Below are 27,761 nucleotides of genomic sequence, written 5' to 3'. Positions count from 1 at the left end.
CCTGGAATATATTTGTCTAATGGCTAAGAACATTTAAAGAACAATACATTAAATTTAATTTTCAGAGCAGGAAAGGCTAAGAGCATCAGGTCCAGGCCTAAGCCGGATGTGGACTGATGTGTGTCTGTGTGTACGTGTGTGTGTGTGTACTAAATACTACGATATCCACAGCTCCACAGCTGACACTGGACCTGGTTAGAGGATAGGAGGGAGAGAGAGAGGCACTAGGGGAGGCAGAAAACGGTTAGTAGCACATTGAGTCGTTGAAGCAACACAGCTGTCAGAACAGAACAAGCCTGTTTCAGGATAACCAGCTTCTGTACACTATTTGATATACATACATTGCATAGCAGGATAAATACCAATGTATACAGAGGATACACAGGTAGGTTTGAGGCTGCCTTTCTGTGTCTCAAGGTCCTAGCTAGTGATTGTAGGCTAGGTCGAAAAGGTACGTCTTGAGGTCTCGCTTGAAGACCTCCGTTGTTTTGGCCCTTCTTAGGCACTCCGGTAGGGTGTTCCAGAGGTTGGGGGCATAGAAACTAAAAGCTGCCTCTCCTTGTTTCTTGGTCCTGGCTTTTGGAACTGTTAAAAGTTCAGTACCTGAGGATCTGAGTGGTCTGTTGGGCATGTACTTAACAAGCATGTCTGAAATATATTCTGGTGAGTGACTATGGAGAGATTTATAGACTAGTAATAGTAATTTAAAGTCTATTCTAGAGTTGACTGGTAAGTCAGGATGGGTATGAAGGATGGGTCATGACCGAAAGAATGAGATCACGGATACAAGCGGCCGAAATGAGTTTTCTCCGGAGGGTGGCTCTAGAGCTTAACAACCGCATCTCCCCAAATCCTCTTTCGTGTAAAGAACATGACTTTGGACTTTTTGACAGAAAATTTGAAACCCCATGCCTCCCCCCACCTCTCAACTTGATGTACACTGTCCTGCGGTTTATGCACATGGTCCACATTCCTCCCCCGTTTCCACAAAGCCCCATCATCCGCAAACAATGATCTGCCCACATCCATCGCCACACCACCAAAGATATCATTTATCATAATAGTGAACAAAATTGGACTAATCACACTCCCCTGCGGCGTCCCATTTCCTACCAAAAACTTATTGGACATGTCCGAGCCTACCTTCTCCTGAATGGTTCTCCCATCTAAAAAGTCCATCACCCAATTAAAGACCCTCCCCACAATCCCCATGGCATGCAACTTTATCAGCAACCCCTCCCTTTTTCGACATCAAAGAAAATTGCAGCTACAGTTTCTCTATTAACTTGCGCTTTCCTCACCTCATCCTCTGAACACACCACTGAATCTAATGTACCCCTCCCCTTCCTAAACCCACTCTGACACCCTGCAAATATCTCCTGTCTCTCTAACCAATACATCAGTCGTTCATTCACCATCCGTTCCATCAGTTTACATATGTGCGAAGTTAAAGCAATTGGCCTAGTTCGTCGGTATGCTAGCATCTTTCCCAGGCTTTCCAATAGGAACAATAACCGCCTCTTTCCAACTAACAGGTAGACTACCTCCCTCCCACACCTTATTATACAGCAATTTGTTCAATTTGTTGTAGGCCTACTTAAGTGCTTTATCAGTATAGTGGTTTGAACATGTGTACATGATTTGTACATGTGAACATTTGATTTCATGACATCAGGCAGCTTCCGAGCTTCCGGGGCGGGGCTTCCGGGGCGGGGCTTCCGGGGCGGGGCTTCCGGGGCGGGGCTTTGACGTGAAGGCGCGCTTTGATGTCCGAGACCTTCCGAACCTAAACTAAACCTTACATCAATGGACCTAGCTGATTAACGGAGAGCTACATGTGTAAGAACCAGTCTACAAAGGCAATGAGATAGGCTTATTCTTAGTTTAGAGCATATTATGTACATATACTTGACCAGAGTATCTAGCTTGCCAGACAATGTTTTGGAAAATAGCCAGCTAGCTTGGCTAGCAAGCTAGCTAACTTAGCATAGCTAACATTAGCCTAGCTTCATCCAGGTATCAAACCTGTTAGCCCAACTTGATTTGGGAATCACATTTTCAGTTTGGGTGCTAAGAGTACATTAGTTGGTGTTAGGTGTCTATTTCCGTGTTTTATGACGTTACAGTCAAAGTATCTTTAAAAAAAGAAACTAGCTAACTTTAGCCAGCGAGAGTAAGTAAACTGCTTTGAGCTTGCTAGCTTGTTCGTGCTCATGGCCTCAGCCAGCTGGCTAGTTTGCTAAGTTAGTTAACGTTAACTTGTCTAGAGAGCTGACTACGTTCATTCACGTCATTAGCTACGTCTTCCTATCTGTCGAGCTACTTGCTTTTGTGGTTAATGTTAGAGAGATTATTTCTGGTGGACATTAGTGATCATAAATAGATCCACCCTCTAAACCTGCAACGCTAGTAAGTTACTAGCTAATGTCAGTGTGATCGATCTCTTGGTTCTTGCCCTCTAGGGTAGAAGGCAGTGGCAACACTGGACGTTAAAGCTGTCAGGACAGTGAAAGGAGGAGGTGGAGGGATGCTCCCTGTGTCCGAGGTGGAGATGGCTGTCACACCAGGAGGAACCGGGGGGTTGTCCCGAGCCGACTGCCTCTGCCCCGTCTGCCTGGAGATCTTCATGGAGCCGGTGACTCTACCTTGTACTCATACCTTCTGCAAGCCCTGCTTCCTGGAGACTGTTGACAAGGCCACCCTGCTCTGCCCGATTTGTCGCAAGCGAGTGTCCACCTGGGCCCGGCACAACGGCAGGAAGAAGACGCTGGTCAATGATGAGCTGTGGCGACGGGTGCAGGCTGCTTTCCCCATGCAGTGCCAACGCAGGCTCAGCGGTCAGGAGGAGGAGGAGGAGGATGAAGACGGTGAGTGCTGCGCACAATAACTGGATATTTTATGTCAAGAAGCAGACATATTCTCCCAACCTTGGTTGAAGAGGTTTGCTGACATGCTTTCCATTTTGTTTCGTTACCCCTCTGCCTCCAGTGTCAGGCCCTAAACCTCGAGTGAGCCAGCCAGGCGAGTTAAGGAGAGAGTACGAAGACCAAATTAGCAAGGTTAGAATCTATCACAACACATTTACTACAGTGATGTCAGTATAGGGTTATGGTAACAGTTTGAGGTCAAAAAGTCAAAGTCTTTCCCCTCTAGCTGGCTGAGGAGAAGCGAACTCTAGAGGAGGCCGAGAGGAAGGCGAGCGAGGCGTACATCCAGCACCTCCTGACTGAGGAGGAGGAGCAGCAGGTGGAGGAGAGGAGGAGGCGGCAAGAGGAGAGGCACCTGGAGGGTGATGAGAAGCTGGCCAGACTGCTCAGCCTGGAGCTGGTGGGTTGGAATCATTGTTGAGAACAGAAAGAGATGGCCTTTCTTTCTCAGGGAGCACATCTCCCCTGCAGCTCAGCCTCTTTTAGCATCACATGATGTACGTAAACGTTTTATTTTTGAGGACAGAGAGCATATATTTTGGAACTGATTGTTTTTATTTTGTTTACCTCAGAATCCAAGCTCTGTCACAGAGTCGCAGAGGAAAGCTCAACCAAGTAACATCACCCCGGCCAAGAAGAAACCAAACCCTAACGCTGGAGATATAGAAAAGTGAGTTTCCACCTGTGATCAGACTTGAAATCTAGCTTGCAAGAAATGTGTAATGTTTGGTTTGGTGGACTATGGGTTGTTGTCAGGATTGGTTCTGACAGTGATAACGAAGTGAGGCTTTCTGAAGCACTGAGGCTTTTCAGCCAAATATATTGCAAAGACATTTGTTACAGTGTACACTAGTGACACTTGCTGCCAAAATAATTTAGTGCTGCCAATATAGATCATGTGCTAACTGCCAAAGCGCTGAAACATACTACTGAATAGTAGCCGTCCCTTTTTTTTTTTTTATTGCAAATTGTACCACAGCTATAACCAATAAGAATTGTTGTGATATCACTTTATAATCTGCACACTCAATGCAACAACCAACCAGTCAATCCATGAAGCAAGGGGGGGTTTGCATCCTTATATCTACAACTCGATACAGGTGTTGACTTTCGTTGTCTTTTATTATTGTCCTTATTAAGCTCTGCGTTGCTGACCTGTCTGTATGCTGTCTGGACTCAAATCAAAGCATCTGAGCTCGAGCACGGTTCTTATGGTTCGGGGGCGTTCCACCCCCCTTCTTCCCCGATCAGACTGGTCTGGTCTCTCCTGCAGCTCTGGCCTTGTGGGGTCAAGATAAGCGCATCCAGCCCTAACCACAACAATTGCTGTTTGGCACAGAATGTACCAGCCCTAAGAATGTCATCTTTATCTCATGGAAGAGAGACACCGTTTCTTACAGAAAATTCCAGCCGACAGCCATACTCAGAAGTCAATCATCGTAATTTAGAAATAGCTAACAGGATCAGATTAAAAGACATTTCTCTGAAAATCAGCCAAATTCGTCAATATTCATCACAGGGCTTCAGCGGAAACTGCCCTACATGCTCAACACACACTTCATAGCTTCGATATCACATGTAACATCACGACTGACGTAGTGTTGCACGGTGTATCAATACTAGAAAAGTACCGCGCTACTCTGTCGTCAAAAACGGTACAATACCCAAATTTAAAGTATCGATACTTTAAGAAAGACAGTGTTTTAATGAGAGCCGTATATATTGAGTTGCGTTCATGCGACAGTGAAGCCGTGTTTGTTTGTAGGCTATAGCGCTCTGCTTCTCTCTCCCAAGATCCCCGAGTCGCGGGGCTGTGTGTGTGTGTGTGTGTGTGTGTGTGTGTGTGTGTGTGTGTGTGTGTGAGTGTGTGTGTGTGTGTGTGTGCGCGCGCGCTCTCTCTCCTCTCTCGGTCACTCTGCAGCGAGCAGCGCAACAGTTTTAATTAGTCTAACCTGAGATGGCTACAAGTAGGCCTACAAATGTCGACCGTCCACAGCTTGTCGATAAAGCTGATGTGCGCAACGAAATCTGGCATTATTTTGCTTACAGAGCCGACAGTGAGGGCAAGCCCACGGACATTACAAAGCCCATCTGTAAACGATGCTACAAATCTATACAAACCAGGGGAGCCAATACGACCAACCTGGCAAAGCATCTTGCAGACAAACATGCCGACTTTTTACAGTACACAAAGAATTCAAAGAGCGACAGGTTAGCGAATGTGATAGAAGATAAGATACACACAACAGCAGCACTGAATACAACCGAAGGATATTTAGCCTACCTTATGTTTGAATGTATGAATGCACAATACATTTATTGCACCAGATGATAGAAGCTAATTTTCATCAGTAGCATGAGACTCCAGGGCTGCCAAGTTTGACCAAAAACTGAGATTTATCCCCTTCCCCGTAAATTTTTTTTAATTGTGGGGCGAGTTGTTGACGGGGGGGGGGGATTGATCATTTTTATTGTGATTGTTTCGTGAGTTGTTGACGGGGAGGGGGGGACTTTTGCCCTGAATTCTGCACCTTTGGTCGTGAGGCGGGGTTCGTTCGATCCACCCGACCCCCCCTGGCTACGGGCCTGTAGTATGGTCATTTCTCCGCGTGAGAATTGTTGTGTGAGCGTGAGAAGAGGCTGAAATGCGTGTGTCTCACGCTCAATGCGTGAGACTTGGCAGCCCTGCATGAGACTTTTAGCTAGCATAGCTGCAGCCTGGCTGCAAGCCTAGCTCTCTGCCTAGCCCACGTGTGACAAAAATCAATACCTGCTCCGACCTCCTAGAGCGAGAGAACTGTTAACCGTGAGACAATTATCTCTTCTGATAATTTGGAATAGCAAAAATGCTTCAATAGGCCTGGCTTAATTAATAATAATAATAATAATAATAAGCTTTTCAAGTTCTTCTGATTATCTCACAGTTTGCAACAACAGGCATAATTTATTGATTTCTCCCCACACAGACAAACAAACGGATGCCAGCACAATCCCAAACCACCCAGTCGAGGCAGCTGTGTTTGAAAGCTACAGGAAATATAATAAAGACTCAAAATATGCAAAAAGACTGAACAGAGCACTAAAAAAAGCCAACAATTTAAAGTTCCATGTTCTGTCATCTATTATTCCATTACTTTTCCTTATGTTTTAGATTTTTGCCGTGGTATCGTTTCGGTATCGAGATATTTTGGGCAGGTATTGTATCGAAGTCATAATTTTGGTATCGTGACAACACTAGACTGACGTCGTCTTTTTTGCTCCAAGGTACTTAAGTCCAGTTCCAAGGCCCATCAGTACCCCAGAGACCAGTCCCAGCTCCAGCTTTGTGGCAAACAAGGTGGGTCTCTCACTTTCCTCATGTTAATTTCACAGCGTATCCTTTCATAACAAAAAAAAACAACATTTGTAACAAAGCTGTTCCCTTTTATTTATTTATTTTTACATTAGGTGAACAGCCTAAACTCAGAGAAGAAGCCTCAATCAACAGAGGAGCTTCCAGAGCCCCCCATGCCCAAGCTGGACTTCTATGGCCAACAGGAGAGTCCCAGGATGCAGTGCGTGGCCACAGCATCAGCAGAGGGCACAACCAGCCATCCAGCTGCCCCTCCCCACGACAGCCCTACGAGGGGGCGAGGCTCGGGGAAGAGGAAGAGCTGGGATATCGAGCAAATCGGCGGCGTGGGCGAGATGGTCAGCAAGCGCTCCTGTCCTACATTGTCTCCTCCCCGGTCCAGAGAGGGGACCTCAGGCGGGGAGAAGCTTGTGCTGCTCCAGGAGCTCGTCCAGAGGGAGGAGCACCTATTCAGCCTCCGGCAGCAGGAGGAGGAGGACAGGAAGGTGGCCCTGGTGCTGCAGAGGCAGCTGGACAGGCAGGAGGCGCGGCGGGCCGTGGACCGCAGCAAAGGCTCCAGCGACCAGTACCAGCTCCGACAGAAACCCAGGGCTGAGCCGGCCGCTCAGAGCAGGCCCAACAGGGGGTGCTCCCGCTCCTCCTCCTCCACGTCCTCCTCCTCCTCCACGTCCAAACAGGAAAAGGACTCAGCAGAGAGGAGACTGTCTGGCCCCACCCCCCGGGGGGGAGGAAGCTCCACGCTGAGTGTCCCCCCCAACACGCCCTCCAACACCCTGCACAGGAGCACCAAGCAGGCCACCCTCACAGGCATGTTCTCTAGCTCGGGAAGCTGAGTCCTCAGCCTGAGACTGTGGACGCCAACACCACTACCATGCTCCTGTTGGAGGCCGCTCCTTATCCTGACTCAAGCATGGAGCTACTCATAGAAGGAAGAGTGGAGTAATATTGTTATGTGCTGGGTTATTTTTTCTTTTCTTTAAAGGGTGTTTTTTGCCAATTTTTGCAGCTTACTATACACTATTTTTATTTTGGAATCAAATAAATGCACCCAAAGTATTTCTGGTGGTGATTTTTAGTTTTGTGGAACTAATATTGCAGTGCAGGATGTTTGAACATGACTAATGTGATGACGTGGCCTTGGAATGAGTGATGAGTAGAATGATTGCTCGAAATGGTAACATTTACACACCCCCCCCGGATGGAGCTGACGCATTTTTGACACTAGCATCCAGTCGGTCTAGTGGCCAGCAATTTCTTCTGACCTGGCTACTGAAATACCTTAAACATGGGCTTGTAGTCTTAAAGTTTTACTTGCTAGAAACAAGCTACATTTTTTACCTATTCTCAATGTTGGACTGCCAACAACTGGTTGCTGACTTACAGTGCCTATAAAAAAGTATTCACCCGGCTTGGACCTTTTCACATTATGGAATACAAAATTGTCACTGATAAATGCACTCTGACAAAGTGGAAAAAATAAATCTGCATTTTCCTAAATGAATGACAAAATTACAGTTACAAAATAAAAACGGTTAATCTCTATCTTTGAGTTTTGCAGTCCCTGCTGCAGAGCAGCATCCCCATAACATAATGCTGCCACCACCATGCGTCACGGTAGGGATGGTGTTCTTGGGTCAAGGTGCGGTGTTACATATGCGCCAAACAGCGCTTAGTGTTGAGGCCAAAAGGTTATTGATTTTGAGTGATATTCAGTGCCTTGGAAATGTTCTTATATCCTTCCCCTGATTGGTGCTGTCCAAGAACCTCGTCTCGGAATGTTCCTTGGTCTTCATGGTGAAGAATCTAGGGAGAAATGTGAGATTAGGGAAACATCCGAGTGTTCCATGTGATTGTATCCTTGTCCAATAAATCTGTCATCTGTCGCCGCTTCCAATCCCGTGTTGGGTGATTTCATCAATGACTATCACAACAAGAAGGCTATTAACATCGTGGTACATATTAGATTTGCTGCAACTCTTATCGAGGCTTACCAAAAATACACAATGCAGAGCAACAGAAGAAGAACGCCAAAAGCCAACAATGGTGTAGTCTTAGTTTGGGAATGCACCAACCAACAGTAAGATCACCTCAAGTCAGGTGAAGATTATTCCGAGATTATGTGAAACACCTCAATTGCACATAGGTGGACTCCCAACTAATTATGTGACTTCTGGAGAAAATGTATTATGCAAGAGCTTATTAACATGTAGGTGTGTAATGGCAAAGGGACTGAACTTTAGCAATCAATTATTGCTTTATGTCAATTTTATTTTTCATTTTAACATTATTGAGTACTTTGTGTTTATTAGTGACAAATCAAATCAATTTTGATGATCATTTTGATGTAACACAATGAAATGTAAAAAAGTTCAAGGGGGTGCATATTTTTCATAGGCACTTTATAAGCTACATATTGAGGTGCTGTTCTTTCAGACTCCACAGAGGGAGTTGTGTCAGTATATCTATTGTATGAAGTACATCACTAGCTCTTGTAGCTTTTTTGTGGCAATCTGTTTTGGCCCTACATAGGAAATGTGAATTCTCAAATGATCACTGTGGTTTTGGGTTGATGTGTTTTTCGCGAGATCCACACAGTGTGGTTTCATCACAACGGTGGTTTGTGGTCATGTGACAACGATTCGTCACTATCTGGTCAAAAGAGCAGGAACAAGGTCAGTATCAGGTTCTGTTTGACTGTTTTCATTTCTTGTGATTCCTGAGAATGTAACATTGATGACCCTAATGAGGAAATTGCATTTATTTTGAGGACATATCTCAAAACGAAGCTGAAACCAAGGCACTCAGCCAGTATATTATTAAAATGACTTCATTAAGTTGTCATTCAAAATAGAAAAATTAAAAAACCCTGTTACGTCGCAGCAACATAGCCTTTGTCAGGGAGTGAGATATTCACATTTGTCGAATTCCTTACAGAAATATTAGTGTCTTTGTTCACTGGTATAACCAGTGGGGTTTACATTAGAAACAAGGATGTTCATAAAAAAAAACAGATGCAGACAGAGAAACAGGTGGCAGGTGAGGGGGGAGTTTGGAAGTGTTAGAAAACTGAAATCTGGAACTTCTGATTTCACCCAGTCTTGGCCTGGATCTCACTGGAACAGTGATTCACTACACCCACAGTCCGCTTTAAGAAACATGACTCCTCCAACCTGACCCAAAATAGCAATGAAAATACCCCAAAATGGTCCTAATACAGATCCCTTCCCTTAGTGCCCTATCCTGTCCATTTGACCATCCATATTGTATAGTGTCAGACATGAAGGAGGCCCTATGGACTGTATGAATGTTGCGAGCCCCTTATCCAGACCAACGACAAATGGAAACCACGCCAAAGTTTGCCAGGTTTACCCAAACACACATATGTATTTATTTCTAGATAGCAGAAAACCACCTGTGACCCTGGGGGACTAGAGGATCACTCTGGCTTTCCCAAGGCCCGACCCCAAGGGTGTTATGTCCTCAGGAGGACCCCGGTTGTTGGTGATCAACTCATGACAAGGACACCAGGAGAGGGGGAGAAAACAACCCATGAAACCCAACAAAACAAGAGCACAAAACAGTGTATTAGCATATGAGTGGGCGGGAACGTGTCACTTCACGGATCATATTTAGCGTCCGCAGTGTCAGGTTCCTCATGTAGTCGTGCTAGAATACTGGATGTCTCGTTCTCCTTCCTGTCTGCCACTCCATCACATCAGGTAAGATACAACACATCAGTGTGTGGTCATTAAACTATTGATACTTTTCCTTGTCACGTTACAGTATCTTGTTTACCGTCAGTGAGATGATGATTGATGACCATAATGTTCATTCAAGTAGAACAGCATTAAACCAGAGCTGAGGTCAATTAAATTGTATTTAATTTCTGAATTTAAATAGATGGGAGAAATATTTTTAAGTAATTTGAGTGAATTGAAACAGAATTCACCCCAGCCTTTTACTGCACTCAACAATTCAAAACAATCTCTCAATGATTTTTCTCCTTGACAATATTCAAACACCTTTTCCATCCTTTTCCCCCACATATACCATAGGGACATGTGTGTGGCAAGCTGTTCACGGTGTGTGGGTTTGTCCCTGATGTCCATGGCGTTCCTGTGCATGCTGGCCAATGCCCTGCTGCTGGTCCCAGACCTGCAGGTGCGCTACCTGTTGGAGGGTCATGTGACCAGGGAAGCCACATGGGGCACGGGCTTGTGGGCCTCTGGATTCCTGGTGAGGCGTTATGTGTTTGCGTGTATGTGTGTGTTCTGGTGTGTGCGCATGCTGGTGTGTTCCTTCTGTTACTGACTCATGTCGTTCCAGCCCTTGTAACCATAAAAGGAGATCCTTCAGTTCTGTCTGTGGTGGGTTTGTCATGGGTCTTATTGTCGATGGCGTCAGCTAAACGTGGGGTCAGACAGAGTCACACGACTGGGGGTTTACAGATCCCAAAAACTGCTGTTGAACACTTGATCAGTGCCTCAGACGCTCAAAACAAAACAATAATACTGTGGCAATCATATTCTAGTATAGGCATTTCACGTGTGGCTTCTCCCAGTCTAATGAACTCAAGGTTCGATTCTAATAGCGCTGTATCCGTTCCTCTGCAGGTACTAGTAGGAGCTAGGGGATTTTTAATTGGCAGCACGAGGAGAGGTTGCTGTGGATTCAGGACCGAGGTGAGTTTCAAGACCTTAGTCAATCTAAAACCTGCAACAAAAATGACCTCTGAAGATTTGCGCCTGTCTGGATGAGATGACTTTGCATACACTTTATGGCATGCTCATGAAGAGATGGCATGCTCTCATCTCACCCAATGAGGAAGTTCATTTTCTACTTTATTTCCTACTTTATTAAGATATATTAAACCATATAAATAAGGTCACACAGAGCCACATCCAGTGTGAGGTATTACACCAGGCCTGTATGTGTAACATCGTGTTAATGAATGTGGTGTGTGTGTGATACGTGACTGTATCTTTGTTTCATATCCTTATGCTCTCTCCTGTCAGATGCTGTTCCAGGTGGGCTACTCCTGCGTAGCTCTGGCTGCTGCAGCCCTCTGCTGCCTGGTCAGCATTAAAGGCCTGGCCCAGGGCCCACTGTGTCTCCACAACAGCACCCAGGGCCTGGTCTGGGAGCAACCACTCAGACGCCAAGCTATCTCGTGAGTGTGTGTGTGTGTGTGTGTGTGTGTGTGTGTGTGTGTGTGTGTGTGTGTGTGTGTGTGAACTGAGGGCAGAGGCGGTCACAAGGGGCACTACAGTATTTGCACTTTATGTATTACATGTCTCTGTGTGCAGTTTTTACAGTAGTTGTGCCCTATCTTTGTCTTTACAGAGACCCATTCTACCTGTACAATAGAAAACTATGGGATTCTGCCTGTGAGGAGCCTAAAAACGTGGTGCTTTGGAATGTAGCGCTCTTTTCGGTTCTCATGGCAACGAGTGGACTGCAGGTCCTTCTCTGTGCGGCTCATGCTCTCAATTCTGTGTGTGGCGTGATTTTTGGTCCAGGCTTCTGCAAAAACAAGGTGCGTTGGTTTATAATATTTCAACTATTGTGCAGTCAGTGTGTGTGTGTGTGTGTGTCTCTGTGCAGTCTCTCACTATGTACTCTACACGTGTTGCAGGTCCATCCAGTCTCAGTTTAAGGTCATCATCCAAGAACTTGAGAAGAATAGGAGATGAACAAATACGTGCCTCACAAGGATTCTCTCTTTTCAGTGAAATGGAAATAGACTTTCTTGACATTTTAAATCTCAGACCAAGTTGAGGCCTCAAGCACTCTTACACTTTATAAAGAAAGCGACAGTATGTACAGTATTGGTACTATTTTATATACTTTTATGTATGTCTGTATAAGTATGTAAGTACAAGTATATAACTCTTATATTCATATTTAATGTAATGTCTGTCACAACCTGATATTTGATGACAAAGAGAGGTTTTGGTTGGTTAAAGAGCAACACATTGTTGTGCTGTGTAGTGCTCCTGGCCTATTGTGAAACAAGAAAGTAAACTTTGCCAACATCTCCTTATTTATCTATGTAATTTCTCAATCTTTATATTAATTTTACTTTATATTTCCAAAATTAAAATGCATTTTTAATCCACACACCATCTAGTGTTCTTCCTACATCAAGAAAGAAATCAGTGCCTGATCCAATCATGGGTCAGGAAACTACAACCAGTTACTGTCTGTACATTCTGCGTACCCAAAAGGCCTTGCTACTGTCTGTATGACTGTCTGCCATGTGTCCTCTTCCTCATCCCCACTAGCCCCCTCCTTCTTCTCAGCCACCTTCCTGCCCTCTCTTCCTCTTCTCTCTTCCCTGTAGCTCTTTTCCTCTCTCTCTCTCTCTCTCTCTCTCTCTCTCTCTGTCTCCTCTGTCCACATGATCTCCCTTCCTATAAGTCAAGTCTATTCACGCCGTGATTAAATATGAATTGGACAGAAATAGCCAATGTTATTTTGGGTGGATATTGGATCCTGGGTCTCTGGGGGAGAGTGTTTTTGTAAACAAGACCAAGGTATCTCTGCTGCAAGAATCTGTTTAGTCCATGACTCACAATGTGCTCTGACGTGTGGCTCACTGGCTCACAACTGAAAACCAAACCAATGATGGAAATATGTCAATAGTACCTAATAAGGACATAAAGTAAACGTCTTTGGTCAGGACTCATAAACGTCTTGAAACTAAACATTTTATTTTTGAGTAACTTATTATCAGCAACTCTGAGTCTCGACCCGATGAGAAGGCTTATGTAGTCTTAACTTATATAATCACTCCAAGTATCAGGATGATGCAGGTGGTTTGTGGATGTTTACAGTGCAGGTAGTGTGTATGCTAGCTGACAGATAAAGTAAATAATATAAACCAAACTGTTGTTGAGTTATTAAACAAAGCATCATCATTGCAGTCTTTTACACTCCCGAATGAGCTTCCTGCTTCTACAGTCTCCTGAGGTTCTGTGAAACTCAATCTTAAAACATCAGCATTTCTTGCAGAGACGTCATCATTTAATCTCCTCCTCTGAAACACACATCTTTCAATTCTGAGCAGAGATGAATGAAGACTGACCACTTCCTTATTTGTCATGAGCCCAGCCCCTGCTGACTTCCTGTGATTCTATCATAACAGTGGGTGAAGGACTCACACCGAGAGAGACAGAGGGGTTCAAGGTAAGAAGAACATCAGAGAAAACACTGCCTGTGCGCTTTCCTGACAAGGTCACCCCCCCTCCCCACCCCACCCCCCCCACACACACCCTCCGAGACCCGAAACAGCTGCTGGACATCAGCGGAAGGTCTGAAGCCTTTCCTGTGTTTCTGGCCACTAAGTCAGATCTACCCGGAGTCTCTTCCTCTCCACAGGTCAATGGCCGTGGAGCCTCTCTCCTGACAGACAGGAGAACGAGCTCTGATTGCCACTCCCCACTGGATCCTCCCACCTGTCCAAGGTTAGTCTGCTGAAACTCAGCACTTTATGGGGAACTTATCTACTCATCTATTTTCATCTCGATCCCTGCTAGCTGACGCCATAGCAACTGCTCGTCCTCCTGGCTTTCAACCTCATATGCATTCTGGTATGTGTGGTGAGTATAATTAATGTCGCTCTCTTTGTGTATACAGTATGAACATGAGCCTATAGCTTTGTGTATACAGTATGAAGGCAAGGCACGGCAAGTTTATTTATATAGCACATTTCAGCAACAAGGCAATTCAAAGTGCTTTACAGGAGACATTAAAAGCATCAAAACAAAGTGCAAGAAACACATAAAAGGTCATATAAAACTAATTGCAAAAAAGGACATTTAAAACAAAATGCAGGAAAAATAAAATACAGGAATAAAAGTTGCAGTGCAGTGTAATGAATGATTATTTGATTTAATAAAAAGCAGCGGCAAAAAGAAAAGTCTTCATTCTTGATTTAAAAGAACTGAGAGTTGCAGCAGACCTGCAGTTTTCTGGAAGTTTGGTCCAGATGTGTGGAGCATATAAACTGAACGCTGCTTCTCCATGTTTTGTTTTAACTCTGGGGACAGAAAGTGGACCTGTGCCAGATGACCGAGGTCTGGATGGTTCATAACGTATCAGCAGATCAGAAATATATTTTGGCCCTGAACCATTCAGTGCTTTATAAACAACAGCAGTATTTTAAGGTCAATTCTTTGACAGACAGGAAGCAGTGTAAGGACCTCAGAACTGGAGTGATGTGATCCACTTTCTTGGTATTAGTGAGGACTCGAGCAGCAGCGTTCTGAATCAGCTGCAGCTGTCTGATCGATTTTTTAGAGAGACCTGTAAACACACCGAGCAGTCGAGCCTACTGAAGATAAACACATGGACAACTTTTTCCAGATCCTGCTGAGAAATAAATTCTTTAATCCTTGATATATTCTTCAGGTGGTAGTAGGCTGACTTTGTAATTGTCTTAATGTGACTGTTGAAATTCAGGTCTGAGTCCATGACTACACCAAGATTTCTGGCTTCGTTTGTGGTTTTTAGCATTACTGATTGGAGCTGAGCGCTGACTTTTATTCTTCTTCTTTGGCTCCAAAGACAATTATGTTCAGTTTTATTTTTGTTTAGTTGAAGAAAGTTCTGGCACATTCAATCGCTGATTAATGTTCATTATTAACTGTTCAAAACACTTACTCAGCGCTTGTATGGGATTAGTCCCCTGGTGATATGGTGATATAAGTTTTGTGTCATCTGCATAGCTGTGGTAACATATTTTGTTGTTTTCCATAATTTGAGCTAGTGGGAGCATGTAAATGTTGAACAGAAGAGGCCCCAGGATGGAGCCTTGGGGAATTCCACAGGTCATTTTTGTCTGCTCAGATTTGTAATTGCCTATAGACACAGAGTAGTCACTGTCCTTCAAGTAGGATTCAAACCAGTCTAGCACTGTGCCATAAATTTCCAGCCAGTTTTTCAGTCGGCCTAGTAATATGTTGTGATCAACTGTGTCAAATGCAGTGCTGAGATCCAGAAATACTAAGACTGAAATTCTGCCATTGTCTGTGTTTACATGTTATTGAAGACCTTAACAAGAGCAGTCTCGGTGCTGTGGTGTGGTCGAAATCCTGATTGGAAGACATCAAAACAAATATTTAGTGCCAGGAAGTTGTTCAGCTGTTGATCAACTGCTTTTTCAATGATTTTACTTAAAAACGGGAGGTTTGATATGGGCCTATAATTTTTCATTTTAGTCAGGTTCACTATGTTAAAGGAGAAGGCTCTTTTTCGACAACCTGGACCTTATTTACGGCATATTATAAGACGTTTGACTCACCGAGATAACTTTGGTGTAATTCGGAGGCCTGTAGAAGAAATTTAAAATCCTGCGCGAGCCAAGTATATCCATGTAATGGCGGCGGACGGGGCGAAATCGCTAGTTGTGCTTCCATAGAGCGAGGGCTTGTTGTGGTTTTCACATGCCTCTGTAATATGATCTTTAGAAACGTCTTTAGAAACGAAATAAAGCTTCCCCACTTACTCCAGCACGCATGCGCAGAGCAGCGCGCAGACTGGCTATTCTCCGTCTGTAGGCTACACTCGCGTCTCACATTCTCTACGCTACGATCGTCTTCCATCATATTCTAAGTCATCTTCTATATCCTCAAAATCTGATAAATATTCAGCCATATTGCACACAATATTCCAGGCACCAACAAGGCGATTGTAGCATAGAGAATGTGAGTCGCGAGTGTAGCCTACAGACGGAGAATAGCCAGTCTGCGCTGGTCTTTCGTTTCTAAAGACATTTCTAAAGATCATATTACAGAGGCATGTGAAAACCACAACAAGCCCTCACTCTATGGAAGCACAACTAGCGATTCATACAAATAGATTGATGAAAACAACGGTTTCACAGCAGAAAATTTTTTTTTTAGATGCTGCATTCTCGGTGCCCCGTCCGCCGCCATTACATGGATATACTTGGCTCGCGCTGGATTTTAAATTTATTCTACAGGCCTCCGAATTACACCAAAGTTATCTCGGTGAGTCAAATGTCTCATAATACAGTATGCCGTAAATAAGGTCCAGGTTGTCGAAAAAGAGCCTTCTCATTTAAAACATGTAATTCTGTGGGGGTTTCGTGGAGATTTGCAAACCTATACCTTTTTGGAATCTTTAGACCTTGGGGAATCCAAAAAACAATGTTGGCATTTGCACAGACATCTGCATGTCGGCAATTTTGGATTTTCAAAATGGCCGCCAGAAAATGTAGGATTTCAGCTACCTTGACCTCTGAACACCCTAAAAAATTAATTAAACATGCAAATCCTATGTTTTCAACGAATCCAACAATGGTATTTATTTGTTACCCAGATAGAATTTGAGGCTATTACAACCTTCCTTTTTTAAATTATGCATAGGCGGAAATCAAAATTAAATTATGCTATCTATACATAGCAGAGTAACAGGTAATATTGACATTCTTTTAAACAAAGTCTTACCTTTCACCAGGTACCAGGTTTATGTCTGTAGCCCCTTTAGTTTGGGAAATATACTCATTTCCATGTGTATATGTTGTTTTAGGCAGAATTTCCATAGGGAGTTAGAACGTTCTAAAATCAGCCTGCTGGCCTGGACGAGAATTCTGCCGTAGGCCTACAAGAATGGTCTTCATTGGATAAACCAATTAATATATACACTGTGTATGACAAAATATGGATTGAGTGTTGGCATTTGTTGGCAAGGTTGGCAAGGTTGACACCTTGGCCATTTTGGACTTCCAAAGTTGCCGCCAGAAAATGCAGGATTTCAGCTACATTGACCTCTGAACACCCTAAAAACTCAATAAAACATGCCAATCCTATGTTTTCTTGGTCAAGGAATCCAATGGTGACTTCAGAATTGTACTCACAATCCTGCTGTGGTGCCCCCCAAGGGTGGCAAGGGAAATTGTTACCTTAATCCCCCTTACTGACCCTATACAAGTCCTGGGACAAAATACTTAAATTTGTACACCACCTTAGCTCTGAAATGCTTTTTATGTGGATGCCTTTTGGGCAGGACACCTTCATGTACTGTTGAGAACATGTACTCCAAAATCAGCAAAACCAAGTGGTTTCAACAGTACATGAAGGCTGACAGGGACATCTTCTTCGCCCTGGTGAAACTCTGAGAAAGGCGACCTGCCACAGGAAGTGAAAAATGCACTGGAGAACTTTGTGTGCTCGGTGTACTGCCCGAAAGGCATCCACATAAAACGCATTCCAGACCTAAGGTGGTATCTGTTCTGCAAACACTTGGCAGAAAGCAGCAAGTTGCCTCCCACAGTTGGTGCCCTTGCAGAACACATTGAACGTGTTCGGGTCCAAAGTAGGGTGTGGTGCCAAGCAACTGTGATGAGGCAAAATCTTTTTGACCCACTCCAACATGGCTACTATCAAGCTACTATTACTGACCCTATGCAAGTCCTGGGACAAAATACTTCAAATTCATTGTAGGCCCTGGTGGATAGAAGTTCGGAGGCTACTGACACAGGAGTGTTTGTTAGCCTATCGAGAGTAGCAAACAAAGCACGTGCATTATTATTGTTTGAACATGAGATTATAACTTTTCAGTTTACTTGCATACCAGATGAAATTCTGCTGTAAGTAGCCTGATTCATATACTTTATATTGTGCATCATATTTGGGATTCCCAGTGGAAAATAAGCACACATTGTGGATTTCTTAGCCATTAACACCCTATAGGGAGGCATGCACCGTTAACATTATGTGTGACATTTCAGACCGTCTTATGGTTTGAGAATAAACTTTTTGTAGGTTCTGCCAAATTTTCAACCTGCAGCCAAATCCATCATGGTGGACACTATGGCAAATAGCAAGTTTGTTCCGCATGAGGAATGATATAAGTACCAAGTTTCATACATTTTCATCCAATGGGATGGAAATGGCAAGCATTATATGGTAAATTGCTCATTATAGCGCCACCTATGGGCAAATCTGCAAATGCTTTGACATGGTGCAACATGGTAGGGCCATATTCGTGTAGTGAGTTTCATGTCCATAGACTATTGTTGTACAAAATGATAAGCACTTGAACTTGGCAGACCAATTTTTTTTACATTTTTATTTTTAAATGCCAGTTTCTCTGCCATTTTTGGATTAGATCTCTTAGCTGTGAACACCCTATAGGTAGACGTGCACTCTAAACATATGTATGAAATTTCAGACCGATTGGACTTACGGTTTATGAGAAGAAACTTTTTGTAGGTTTTGCCAAATTTTCAACCTGCAGCCAAATCCATCATGGCAGAGATTGTGAATCCAAATTGCAAAGTTGTTCCTCATGAGGAATGACTTATGTCTACCAAGTTTCCTACATTTTCGTCAATCGGGACGGACAGCATTTTACGCTGAATTGCTTGATATAGTGATGGGAGAATCATGGTGAGTCTTTGTGGCATAGTTACTTATGGTCTGCAGTTGCGACATGCCGACTTACAGCATTTTTGTTGCTTATGTTTTTTGCTACATACTGTAGAATTGTTAGAGGCCTGTACACCTAAAACAGTTGTCAGTACGCCCAGGAACAAGTGAAGACAGAAGTGATAGTGAAGGGATGTGCCCAGCGGTGTAGCGGAGGGTGCCTATGCACCAAGATAAAAGCAATGCATTTTGCTCACATCCCCAAAGAGTTGTTTACTTGCTTGATCCTCCAGTCCTCTGGGGATTGGACTACCTGCAAGCTTGTATTAAAATCACTCAAAAGTATGTTGGTCTCCTAACTTGGTATTTCTTGAGGCTTTCATACAGATGTTCACTCTTATCCTAGGATGAATAAGCAGTGACCGTAACATCAAATGTTGTTGTTCCTCTCTCAGGCATGGACCACCTTAACTCAACTCCTCTCCCAGGCGGCTGGACCACGGGCCCTGCCAACCAGACCGACTTCAGCAGCGTGTTCACTAGGCAGGTGCTGCCCGGTCTCTACGTGCTGGTTAGCATCGTGGGCCTTGTCCTCAACAGCCTGGCGGCCTGGATCTTCTTCCGCGTGCCCAGCGACTCGGGCCTGGTGGTGTACCTGAAGAACATGGTAGTAGCCGACCTGCTGATGCTGGCCACCTTCCCCTGGCGTGTGGCCAGCGAGTTGGGCCTGGGCAGCTGGCTGCTGCGCATGGCCGTGTGCCGCTACACCGCCGTTCTCTTCTACTCCAGCATGTACGTGAGCATTATCTTCATCGGCCTCATCAGCCTGGAGCGCTACGCCAAGATCGTCCACTCCTCCCCCTCCTGCTCCTCCTGCACCTCCTTCCAGGGACGCTCCTCTTCCGGGCACATCCTGCAGCGCGTGGGCTTCGCCCGCGGCCTGGCCCTGCTGACCTGGGGCCTGCTGCTGCTCTCCGTGCTGCCCAACGTCGTGCTGACCAGCATGCCCGTGGACGAGGAGAGCTCCAGGCACTGCATGCGGCTGAAGACCCCGCTGGGCCTGCAGTGGCACCAGGCGTCCACCCTCTGCAACGTGGCTCTGTTCTGGCTCACCCTCCTGGTGCTGGCCTTCTGCTACACCTCCATCTCACGCCACGTCTACCGGTCCAACAGGCGCGTGCAGCGGGACGCCAGCGAGGCAGGACGCAGGTGCAACCGCAGCATCTTCAGCGTGCTAGCGGTGTTCGTCCTGTGCTTCATGCCCTACCACGTGTGCCGCGTGCCCTACACCCTGAGCCAGATGCCCGGCGCCGGGTACAGCGTGCACGACCGCTTCGTGCTGTTCCAGCTGAAGGAGGCCACCCTCCTGCTGTCCGCTCTGAACGTGTGCCTGGACCCGGTCATCTACTTCCTCATGTGCAGGAAGTTCCGGGAGAACCTCCTGAGGAAGCTGCCCGGGGCAGCCGGAAGGGTCGGAGGGCCGAGCAGACGCTCCATCACCACGGCCCAGAGCCTCAGCAACATATATGCGACTGAGAGGACGCAGGGAAGGAGAGGAGTGGAGGAGCGGAAGAACAATCAAAGGTTCAAGGTTTAAATTGCAGCTGTCACAAAAAAGCACCCAGACTGATATTTTGGATGGCATAACTGTATAGGTGCATTGCTTACATTTGAGCTACTTTTTTTTTCATATTGTCAGAGACATGCTAAAGGCGGGTCTACTCTCACAAAATTATTGGACTGAACTGCCTTAAAAACTTTAAGCTAACATGCGATGCTCAAGACCTACTTCTCCTTCTGGGGGCATGAGCCAGACTGGGCAGCAGCCACTTCAGGTCACAAGGGGCCCCTACAAGGAAACTGATGACAGAGCACATTCAAGTTTTTTGGGTGGTCGAGCACGAGGTGCGGTGTCTGCCGGCAGACACAGCAGGGTACCTGTGGTCTTGTAAATAATTATGAACAGGCAATACCACACAAACCGAGGCAACCACACACACACACACACACACACACAGTCAGCACACGTGACTGTTAAAGTAAATGTCAGCCTTCGACAGCTATTAACTGTGAGGTAGTGGCAAAATTGGCCTGCTGATCCATATTCCTTCTCAGTTGTCTACTAGTGTTGTTCCTCACACACATCGTTGATCTATTATGCAAATATTCTGACTTTATGGTTCCTAGTTTTTATCCCTTATCACTGGCACTCAAACCCAAGAAGAGTATACAGAATGTACCGTTTGAGTATAATATGTATAAGTGAACCACCATATGAGGGCAGTATTTCCACATCTACTGGGAACGCCACACACGTGCTTACACATGCACATGCACACGCACGCACACACACACACACACACACACACACACACACACACACACACACACACACACACACACACACACACACACACACACATTTACTCACTCACTCAGACAGACAGACAGACAGACAGACAGACAGACAGACAGACACACACACATAGTGAGAGAGATAAACACAAGCATGTAGGGTTCAATATCTAGTTGTAGATCAAATCTTCATGGCTGGGGGGAGGAGTGCCCCAGGGAGGAAGTTTCAGGAGGAGGACTGTATAACAGCATTCCTCTCTGCCAGGTTCAAAATCCTCCTCCCTTTTCATTTTTAACCTTTTGAGTCTGTATAGTATTGCAATATATGCTTATAGTAAGACTTTTGATGCATGTGTTGTATTTTGTATCGCGTCATTATCTACTGCACTGACCAAAGTTTGGAACTGCTAGGCCAACCCTGTACTGGCCAGGTTAAATAAAGGTTCAAGATAAATACAAATCAATTACGACATGCAGTAGCCTAGTTCTCCCCCCCCCCCTGTAAAACTGAGGTAACATTTTAGTGAATAAAAAGTTGTGTAAGTCAGTATTTATCTGGTGTATAACTGTGTGTGTGTGTATGTTTATGTGTCTGTATTGGTTGACATGAGTGTTAAGAAAACATAACTATACTGATAACCCAACATATACAAATAGAGCAAGCCTACTGCCAACACACTTTAGGTAAAAACATTTTTACTGTACAGTAGCAACCCTGTCCTGATTCTACATTCAAATAGTGAGGCTTTACTTATCTATGTGTGTCATCTCCCATGCTCTCTCTGCCAATCTCTGGCACATACCCTCACATTCATGAACTCTCACGTCCTCTGTCATTGAGCCACAGTGAAGCTTTGTTCTTCCGTATAGAGTAGGACAGCTGCGCAGAGGGAAGTGATCATCAGTGCAGAGAAGCAGACCATGACAAATTACACAACCTGTCCTCCCTATTGTGAACTCTGACTACAGCAAGACAGGTAAGAGAAAAATACATAACTGCACAAACATTTGCGATTATTAGTTATCTAAAAATGACAATATAAAATATGTTATAGTGAAATGTAACAAGTAATAAGCATAGTAATTACTTAACTACTGTAGCCTATCAAAATATGTTACTGTACTGTTCATGGCTGCAGTGAAGTGAGTTTGAAAGGCCAGACATGCACAGAAACTAAGACAGATCTAAAATTATATTATCATGTACAGTAAACAGGAGTCAGGAACATTTTGATATACAGTATGTTTTTCATAGAATTGAAAAAAATGGTGTGACATAATAATAAAAAGTAGAACGTAAGAAAATAGCTACCTTACGTTTTCTTGTGGGCAGAGTGTGCACATCCAGTACATCCAGCTGCAGGAGTGAAAATGGAACACTTCAACACATCTGACAACAGCACTGTGATGAACGGCTCAGTTTGTGGCTCCACCGAGGCCGCTGCCCATCCGTTCTTCATGGTGGGCTATGGACTGGTCTTCCTGGTTAGCTTGGTCTTAAACAGCTTCACAGTTCGAGTCTACTTCTGCCGGACCGTGCACCACCACTCCAGTGTCACTGTGTATCTGAAGAACCTGGCCACTGCAGACCTCCTCCTCAGCCTCTGTCTCCCTCTCCGTATAGCCAACTACGCCAGTGACTCTGCTCTGATGAGACACATCTACTGTACTTTCGGCGCCTCCACCTTTTACCTCAACATGTATGCCAGCATTCTCTTCATGGTGTACATTGCTGCTAACAGGTATGTGTGCAGAAAGGCATTCTTGTGTGATGGCTAATGCACTTTTGAATGCGTAGTAGCCTACATTCCAGTACAAGCCATACAAGCCGGTATTAACCCAAAGGGCTGAAGCCCAGGACCTCAACAAGGGGGCTCCGTAAGCATGATAGCCAATGGGAATTTTATTAAGGTAATACTTTATTTATTTTTATTTTTTTAAGTGCTGGCCCTTTCAGGGTATCAGTGGGCTTACTTTAGCTCTGTTCCAGGACATTAGTGAGGTTTTTGAATAATATGTATTTCTCAGCTCTGACTTGCGCCCTATCATGGACAATGTATTTCTACATTAGCCTACCCCTGTGTCACAATAGGTCCAATTGAGGAGGGTCCGTTGCATAACTCCATGGACGGTGATCCGGAAGAGAGTTGGTCTTGCATTCTGCCAGTTATCCAATTATTGTTACTTACTTGGATACTTATCCAAGTTTGTCATTTGTTTGATTATAAGAAATGTAATAGATTCACATTTCACTGGTGCCATTCATTAACAGTGCTTTGTTCATGCACACAAACCTCCACTCCCAGGTATCTGAAGATCGTCCACCCTTTAGGGACTCACAGCCTGCAGACAGTGCGCGCTGCCCACCTCATCTCCAGAATGACCTGGTCCATCCTCCTGGTCATGATGTGTGTGTACATAATCCCATCCCTGGTCAGCTGGGGCTCCGTCCTCACCCCTGGGGTCATGGGCTGCAATGCTCTGCACAGCCCCCAGGTCCACCTGCTCTATAAGATCCTCCACAGCTGCTTGGCAGTGATGTTCCTGTTCGTCCTGATCTCCTTCGTCCTCCTCTACCGGGGTACCTGCCGCAAGCTGAGGCAGGTGCAGCAGACCCACAGAGGCTCCTGCAAGAAACTGAACAGGTCCAAGAGGAACATGCTGGTGCTGGTGAGCGTGTTCTGCGTGTGCTTTGTTCCCTACCACCTGGTCCGGGTGCCCTACGCCCTCCTCAAGTACAAGTGTACCTGGGACAGAACGTTCTACTACCTGAAGGAGACCACCGTGCTGCTGTCTGTGCTGAACGCCTGCCTGGACCCACTTATCTACTTCATCTTCTGCAAGGCCTTCAGGGCTCAGCTGAGCATGAAGAAGGCCTTCAGCAGCACGGAGGCAGTCTCTCTGGCCCAGGTGGTGGAGAGCAGAGCCAGCGAGAGGAAGCTGGCCACTCCCAGCACCCCCAGCTGTGGCAGAGGAGTACCTTCAGCCAGAGGTTCATCCCACCTAGGTGCAAAACAGAGCGGTTCAGGCGTTGCTTTGTACCAGCAGCCATCAGACTCTGTAACAGTGCCTGAGCGTGTCCCTCCCCCTGTCAGTACCACCCGCTCACAGCCTCAAGATGAAGTAGTAATATTGACCCATAGCCTACTGTAGCCTATGGAGAAAAGTATTGGGCCACTTGGCCACTGAGTGTCCCAATAATTATATATATATATATATATATATATATATATATATATATATATATATATATATATATATTTATATATATATATATATATATATATACGTATGTGTGTGTGTGTGCTTGTGCGTGTATATGTGTGCCTGTATGTATTTATAATACATGTGTACTATATTATACATATTTATGAAGATACTGTATGTATATATTTTTGGTACTCTTCTATGTATATTCTTTACTGTGATCTATTCTGTACATTCTCACTGCTGTAACACCTAAACCCCTCCCCTCTGGGGCTTATTATAGTTCATCTTCTCTTATCTTAGTTGACTTTTTGAAATTATATATATATATATATATATATAGCTATTTCTATTCTTTTTTGTATAGATTTTGCATTAAAAAATATCAACATAGATGTTTTTCAAAAAGCTATTCTTGGAAATTCCTTTCCTTATTCTGAGAAATATGACTTACAATTTGAGACAACATTTGAGGAGGAGGGTTCTTTAAAGGGCAAATAATGACATGGTAACCCTCTGGTCCCTGATGCTATTTCCTGGTGACAGAAAAAAAACTCCTGTCCTGAACCAGGAAATAACACCAACTGATGTTCACAGCCAACCCAGCACACAAAGACTCATCTGAGTAGCTTGTGGTTTAGATAAAAGTATAGAAGCTGCGGAAAGTTGAGGTTAGTGTGACGTCAGCAGACTCCAGTGCAGGAAGAGCACACAACCTCCATCCCTCGCTGTGAAATGTCAGATGATTTGTGTACCAAAAGTCCTGACAACTGAACTCAAATGAATCAAATTATAGTTGATAGGCACAGTGGTAGCCTGTTATGTCCTAACTGTGAAAGTCCTTCAAGTGAAAGGACATCAAAGATGAGGTAGGTCATTCTTTTGCTTTTATTTGTCTATCTAGCTAATGTTTAGGGCTTTAATGGGTCCATTGGTAAATATTCATGTATTCACCAAACACTGAAATAATTGTCCATTACCATTGAGTGTTAAAAGTAATAATTAGAAATGTCTAAGTTAGTGTTTGAGTTCTAGGCAGCGGCAGACTTGTGGTTGTCAAGATGTTCAGACATGTTCTTGTGGTTGTGGTCAAAACGTTCCAACGGACATCATTGTCTAGGTTTGTGTCTGAGTTGTAGACAGACTTGTGGTTGTTAAAATGTTCAGACAAAAAATGTGTTCTTTTGTGGGCCCCTATACTGTAAGCCTACATTGTGTCAAGACTCAGAATGATCTAGACCTCCACCCCCATTCCACACAGTAAGGAATATGCTATTAATAATAACACAGTACAGTAAAATACAAAAAAACATAGTTTGCGTAAAGCATCAGTCGTTTTATATTATACAACTAAAACATAATGGAACAGAAAGTAAAGTCTCAGAATTTAACAAAAATGATGTTCAACATCAGTTACCACATGAGTAAGGCTCACATCTCACTGAGTGGAGGGGTGTAGCATGGTCAAATGAACCAATTACATTTTGGACTGGATCCGAATCAGGGGGTGGGTCCACGAGCCGCCCAAACATGGCCGGCCATTCACCTCCATTCATTTCTTGGACTAGGATTACGCAAAAACTACCAGATCGATTTTCAGGAAACTCGGTGGACGGGTATAGCATGGGCCCATTACATTTTGGAGTGGACCCAATCTCAGGGCGGGTCCATGAGCCATTTTGGCTCGGTGGGTTATGACACTCATTCCACATACAAGAGGAAGTACGGTATACGAGAATAAACAGCATTATACCGTATCACTAATGACAAATCTCCTAAATACAGGAAGGAAATGGCCATGGTACCATGCGCACCTAAAATGTACTGATAGGGTTTTCACTCTGTATGAATATGAGTGACACAAGTGTGCTTATCTGGATTAAAACTATTTATTTAGCTTTTTTGCATTGGTCCCCATCATTTCTATAGAAGGTTCAACCTAAATAGGAAAAGGCTCACCATTTCCTTCTGTTTGAGTACACGCAGGCAGTGAAGCAGCACTCTCATACCAGAAAACAGACTCGTGACCCAGTGGATGCTTTTGTGAAGAGTGGTGTGAAGCCAAAAGTAAGACTCATACTTGTTCGGTGTGTAGTAGCCTACTTGTTATACTTTTATACTTTTTACTAAGCTTTAGCTAACATCATGGGGGTTTCTTTGAATCATCCTGTAGGTGCATGTTGGAGTAAGGCAGACAGTGGGCTATGACGACCCTTCTCCCCTCAAACTCCACCGATGACCTCATCTCTGAACAGGAGCAGTGTGTCATCAACGACCAGATGGAGCCTTTCACCATCCTCTACATCCTGGTCTTCCTCACTAGCTTGGCAGGAAACCTGCTAGCCCTGTGGGCGTTCACCCGTAGCCACAATGCTACGAACAGCACCAATGTCTACCTGGCTAACCTGCTGGCCTCTGACCTCCTTCTCACCCTGGCCCTGCCTTTCAAAATAGCCAAGGACATGGGGGTGGCGTCCTGGAGCCTGATGGTCTTCCACTGTCAAGTCAGCGCTGTGCTCATCTACATCAGCATGTACACCTCCATCCTCTTCCTGGCCTTCATTAGCGTTGGGCGCTATCTGCAGGTCACCCCGAGCTCCAGGTTGTTCTGTATCCAGAATGTAGCCTTTGCCAAGCTGATCTCAGTTGTGGTGTGGCTACTGGTGCTCCTTATCATGTTGCCTAACATGATGCTGCCCATCCAGAAGGTCCAGGAGAGGCAGTTTCTGAGCTGCTCTAATCTGAAGAAAGGTGTGGGGCTACACTGGCACACCTTTGCCATCTTCCTGTCCATGGCGCTGTTTATCAACGCGTCGGTGGCGTTGCTCCTATCCAACAGTCTGGTTCTGAAGAGGCTGCTGAGTAGTCGGAACGACCCGGACGACTGGCTCAACGCTCGCCAAGCCACCATCAGCATCGCTGTGGTCACAGTGGCTTATGTTGTGGGTTTTGTACCATACCATGCAATCCGCACACCGTACACCCTCACCCAAGCCCAGGTCTTGACCCAAGACTGCCAGACCAATAGACACCTATTTCTGGCCAAGGAGTCCACCTTACTGCTGGCAGTGCTCCATATTTGCTTTGACCCCATTCTTTATTTCTTTTTTTCTCAGTCATTCAGACAGCAAGTCATGGGGGTCTTTGAGAGATGGACTAATAAACCGGAGTCTAATGCCCCTGTGCCTGCTGTTGAGGCAATGCTGTAGGCCTAGTCTATAACCAACACACCCACATGCTAGATAGATAGCCTAGATAGATAAATAGACAGACAGACAGACAGACAGACAGACAGACAGACAGACAGACAGACAGACAGACAGACAGACAGACAGACAGACAGATAGATAGATAGATAGATAGATAGATAGATAGATAGATAGATACATATACATCCAGTCTGTGTATATATAGGAGTCTAGGAGTACACACACACACACACACACACACACACGCATGCATACATACATACATACATACATACATACATACATACATACATACATACATACATACATACATACA

General features: G+C 44.7%; 5 protein-coding genes across 5 annotated transcripts; all 5 read left to right on the top strand.

The window, feature by feature from the left end:
- Positions 1-1,749: 1,749 nt before the first annotated feature.
- Positions 1,750-7,961, top strand: rnf168 (ring finger protein 168). Its single transcript, XM_084442036.1, has 7 exons — positions 1,750-1,839; positions 2,463-2,867; positions 2,989-3,059; positions 3,154-3,327; positions 3,500-3,597; positions 6,192-6,264; positions 6,375-7,961. Exons 2-7 carry the CDS (start codon positions 2,528-2,530, stop codon positions 7,110-7,112), a joined length of 1,494 nt encoding a protein of 497 aa, XP_084298162.1. The 5' UTR covers positions 1,750-1,839; positions 2,463-2,527; the 3' UTR covers positions 7,113-7,961.
- A 2,377-nt stretch (positions 7,962-10,338) lies between these two features.
- Positions 10,339-11,972, top strand: LOC311313125 (transmembrane 4 L6 family member 1; the record flags this gene model as incomplete). The annotated part of the gene is made up of 4 exons (XM_084443180.1): positions 10,339-10,515; positions 10,893-10,961; positions 11,295-11,449; positions 11,915-11,972. 4 exons carry the CDS (start codon positions 10,339-10,341, stop codon positions 11,970-11,972), a joined length of 459 nt encoding a protein of 152 aa, XP_084299306.1.
- A 7,159-nt stretch (positions 11,973-19,131) lies between these two features.
- Positions 19,132-20,271, top strand: LOC311313039 (P2Y purinoceptor 14; the record flags this gene model as incomplete). The annotated part of the gene is made up of 1 exon (XM_084443063.1): positions 19,132-20,271. The coding sequence occupies one exon, from the start codon at positions 19,132-19,134 to the stop codon at positions 20,269-20,271; it is 1,140 nt and encodes a 379-aa protein (XP_084299189.1).
- Positions 20,272-22,400: 2,129 nt separating this feature from the next.
- Positions 22,401-24,156, top strand: gpr206 (P2Y purinoceptor 14; the record flags this gene model as incomplete). The annotated part of the gene is made up of 3 exons (XM_084442946.1): positions 22,401-22,771; positions 23,336-24,021; positions 24,125-24,156. 3 exons carry the CDS (start codon positions 22,401-22,403, stop codon positions 24,154-24,156), a joined length of 1,089 nt encoding a protein of 362 aa, XP_084299072.1.
- A 2,284-nt stretch (positions 24,157-26,440) lies between these two features.
- gpr171 (G protein-coupled receptor 171) lies at positions 26,441-27,445 on the top strand (the record flags this gene model as incomplete). The annotated part of the gene is made up of 1 exon (XM_084442837.1): positions 26,441-27,445. The coding sequence occupies one exon, from the start codon at positions 26,441-26,443 to the stop codon at positions 27,443-27,445; it is 1,005 nt and encodes a 334-aa protein (XP_084298963.1).
- Positions 27,446-27,761: the final 316 nt, after the last annotated feature.

Source organism: Borostomias antarcticus, assembly GCF_949987555.1.
Source record: "Borostomias antarcticus genome assembly, chromosome: 1".
NCBI lineage: Eukaryota > Metazoa > Chordata > Actinopteri > Stomiiformes > Stomiidae > Borostomias > Borostomias antarcticus.
This window is presented reverse-complemented; position numbering and strand designations above follow the sequence as displayed.